The sequence below is a fragment of the Ananas comosus genome, linkage group 2, assembly GCF_001540865.1.
Source record: "Ananas comosus cultivar F153 linkage group 2, ASM154086v1, whole genome shotgun sequence".
NCBI lineage: Eukaryota > Viridiplantae > Streptophyta > Magnoliopsida > Poales > Bromeliaceae > Ananas > Ananas comosus.
Window position 1 is genome coordinate 11,423,867 of NC_033622.1, and position 3,926 is coordinate 11,427,792.

At 29.2% G+C, this 3,926-nt stretch overlaps 1 protein-coding gene across 2 annotated transcripts; it reads left to right on the forward strand.

Moving 5' to 3' along the window:
* Positions 1,411–2,659, forward strand: LOC109706575 (transcription repressor MYB6-like). Of its 2 annotated transcripts, none has more exons than XM_020227504.1 (3): positions 1,411–1,589; positions 1,724–1,853; positions 1,941–2,659. In XM_020227504.1, the coding sequence occupies exons 1-3, from the start codon at positions 1,457–1,459 to the stop codon at positions 2,482–2,484; spliced, it is 807 nt and encodes a 268-aa protein (XP_020083093.1). In that variant the 5' UTR covers positions 1,411–1,456; the 3' UTR covers positions 2,485–2,659. The 2 variants fall into 2 exon arrangements, with proteins under 2 accessions (XP_020083093.1, XP_020083094.1); XM_020227505.1 differs by having other exon boundaries at positions 1,469–1,608.

Below are 3,926 nucleotides of genomic sequence, written 5' to 3' on the forward strand. Positions count from 1 at the left end.
GCATGCTAAAGTTGTTTTATTCATTCTGTTTCCAAATTTAACGATTTAGAAATATTCAAATCATATAAAATTTTGAATTTTTTTGTACTATATAAAATAAGTTTAATATTTTTGATCTAAAATTTGTGGCGTCATATCATCACTTTTTATGAACTATTTATTTCCGGCCATTGATTTGAGTTTTTTTTATTACTAGATAAATGATATTAAAAAATAACAAAATTTATTTTTCAGATATTTTAAGTACTTTAGATTAAATCTAATGAAGCCAATTATTGATTCGGAAGTCTTAGTATCGAAAATAATTTGATAGCATGATGCCCACCGTGCTTCTAAAAACACACTAATCAGACTCTCAATAACTAAATGGGAACGTGCTCTTTGTGTACCGGGAAAACTCCTTTCTCCTTTGGAATTGAAGAAAAGGAACAAAATTTGAAGTGGAAAAAGAGAATCAATCATCAATCATACTAATATAAAACCCGTGCTGCACGGCAGGTAGGTATATAGTATTTTAGACAATTAAGGTATATATATATATTAAAATTTTAAAATTAAAAAATATAACTAAAAAAATACAAAACAAAGCAAAACTATAAAGTAGTTTTATCTATTTTATTAATATTTTCTTAACTTACATCATTTGTAAAGTTAAATTATACTAGTAATTTTGCTTAAAATATTAATCAAAATTTTAGTTTTAATAGTTATTTTATTAATAAATTTTTTCCTAAAAGGTTAAAATTGGAGGAGTTATTTCAAATTGAAAAATAAATGAGAGTGTCTTTTCCTTGTTAAGATTGATTGAAGGAAGAGAAACTATTATATACAACTACTCTATACATCGCAACTTATATTAGATAATTATTATTCTAATATTAAATTTTATTTAAATATATAATATCTATAAAGCCTAATAATTTAAATTATATTTGATGAACTTTTTAAAATTTTTATTAAAAGATTTTAACCATGTAGTGTATGTTTAAATATACACTTTGTGTAGAGAATATTTAATAAAATATATTCATAAATTTCAAAAAAAAGAAGAAATATTTGCTTGCACCTGGTGCTTACTAGTGCTTCCGCACAAATTAAATATTAAATAATTGACAAAATATTTAATAATTAATATTACAAAATATATAGTCTGTTTATTGTGAATGGCGGGCGTCCATAAGTATGCCATCATTAGCTAAAGCATGGCTATCTCACGAAAGTGTTTTGTTGATGTGACTGACACCTCTCTCTCTCTCTCTCTCTCAAAACGGAGCCCGCCATATTTTTTTTTTTTTTTTCAAGGGTTGAGATGGACGCCGCGACACACGCGGCGCCCTTCTGGCACCGTGCCCAAACAAATTTGTTTGGACACAGTGCCCGGGGGGTGGGGACATGATATATATATACCAAACTAAGTTGGATAGATGTAGAGAGAGTAGAGAAGAGAAGAGTAGAGATGGGGAGGAGACCTTGTTGTTCTAAGGAGGGACAAAATAAAGGAGCATGGTCGGTTTCTGAAGATAAGATGCTTACCGAGTACATCAAGCTTCACGGTGAAGGAAAATGGAGAGATCTCCCAACAAGAGCAGGTGAGAGATCGAGATCAAGGTTCAGTTAATTAAGCCATGATTCGCCTTAGCTTGTACTTTGCCGGCTTTTTATATATTAATTGTTTCGCTATCGTTTCATGATGATCGATCATGTTTCGTAACAATTAATATAGGATTAAAGCGATGTGGGAAGAGTTGTCGCCTTCGATGGATGAATTATTTGAGACCCGGTATCAAGAGGGGAAACATTTCTGACGACGAAGTGGAGCTCATCATCAAACTCCACAAGCTCCTTGGCAACAGGTAGCTTATAACTCAGCCTCTCTTCACAAAATATATCATTTTAATGCATACGTACGCTCTATCTTCATCAATTGATCTTTTGCGTAGATGGTCCCTAATAGCAAGGAGACTTCCAGGACGAACAGACAATGAAATTAAGAACTACTGGAACACAAACCTTAGCAAAAAGGCAGAGCCCCGACAGACTCTGCACAACTCGAAGAGAAGAGATGGTAATGTATTGGACTCATCGGAAGCAACTGCTACAGCCGACAAACAGTCCCATCAAGTTATCCGAACCAAAGCAGTGAGGTGCACCAAAGTTTATCTCCCGACGCTACAAGATCTAGATGATTACGCAAAGCCAAACAATGAGAATATAGCTCCTCCGAGCAACGAGACACCATCTTCTTTCTCGCTTCCTCCACATGCCGGTTCGATCGATCTGTTCATGGACTTCGACATGGAAGAGCTCATGTCGAGCTTCGCGGATGATGGATTCTATAGTCTATGCAACAACAACGAGGACAAAGACGACGGCAACGCGATCGGTTCTTATGCCGGTGAGGATTCGCTTTGGTTTAGCGAAACCATCCAAGAAGAGTGGAGAGAAAACAATGGCACAGATCATGACGATTTTGCATGTATTTGAGATTGCAAGTAATTCAGCATGCAGCTTCTTTACTAGACTCTTGAAAGAAATTATATGATGGCATGGTAAAATAAAAAATACAGCTTGTACACTTCAAAAGAGGTGCAAATTTTGCATCTCCATTCTAGTATTTATAAAAAATCAAATAATTTTTAATAAAAACAAAAAAAGGATGATGTGGTAAATAAAAAAACTAATAACTTTTGGATAGAGTTGATGAAAAATTACATCTACTTTAGAGTGTACCGATAGCACTGTTTATGATAAATCAGATAAAGCCTTTTTATTTCGATGCATGCAATAAGCCTCATCAAATATTTGTAATGTCAAATATAAAATTATTACTTATGCTTTTCTCTCAATTGTACATGTGACTAGTTTTGCTTGCGCATGCATGTTTCTCGTTATGTATATACAATTGAAAATTTCTCTGTCCGTGGCCTTTGAATAATATTTTTGTCGAATTAAGAGGTCTGTTTGGTCTATCTTCTGAAAAAGTGATTTTAAAAAGTGATTTTGACTTGGAGAAATTATTTTGGAAAGTTATAAAGCGTTCGGCGGAGTTTAGATAAAAGTGATTTTTCTGAAATGATTTTGAAAAACTGTTTGGCAAATTTTTTTTTATATTTGCATAAATTAATATTTTTATTAAATTTTATTTTAAAATAAATTTAAATCTAAATTTAAATTTGAATTAAAATTAAAATTGTACAATAATTAATTGATATTTTCATTAAAAATGTTTTAAATTTAAATATTTTTAATAATTATGAATTTAAAAATTAAAAATATAAATATAAATCTAAAATTATATATATTTATGAATTTTAAAATAAAAATTTTAATATATAAAAATATAAATTTAAATTAAAATTTTCAAACTTTAAATTTAGAATTTAATTGAAAATTTAAAATCTAAATTTATTTAAAATTTAAAATTTTAAATATAAAAATATAAATAATTATGAATAAAAATATAAAATATAAATATTTAAAAATATATTTAATTTAAAATTTCAAATTTTAAATTTAAAATTAAAATTTAAAATTAAAAATTTAAAATTTAAAATTTAAATATTTAAAATAATATGAAATTTAAAATTAAATTTAAAATTTGAATATTTAAAATTTTAATCTGTCACGCCCCGAGCTCCGCTATTTGTCGATTCGACATGCCGACAGACCGCCGAACGGACAGCTTTTCCTGGTACGTTCTAGGCGTCACAATCTATATAATGCAATACAAGAGGTTCCAACCAGTAACAGTATTAAACATAGATAGCATAATATCAAAAATATAAATGCTTATGCTATTACAAGCATTCATCTCATCGATTCTACATTTACAATATTACAAAATACCTTAAGTTATCCACAAACTTATTTAAAATTTAAAATTTGAATATTTAAAATTTAAAATTTAAAATTTGAATATTTAAATT

Excerpts from the sequence above, each read along its gene's own strand:
- LOC109706575 (XM_020227504.1), top strand. The coding sequence starts at position 1,457 with ATGGGGAGGAGACCTTGTTGTTCTAAGGAGGGACAAAATAAAGGAGCA. Across the intron at positions 1,590-1,723 it reads AGATCTCCCAACAAGAGCAG|GATTAAAGCGATGTGGGAAG; the intron begins GTGAGAGATCGA and ends CAATTAATATAG. Across the intron at positions 1,854-1,940 it reads CACAAGCTCCTTGGCAACAG|ATGGTCCCTAATAGCAAGGA; the intron begins GTAGCTTATAAC and ends TCTTTTGCGTAG.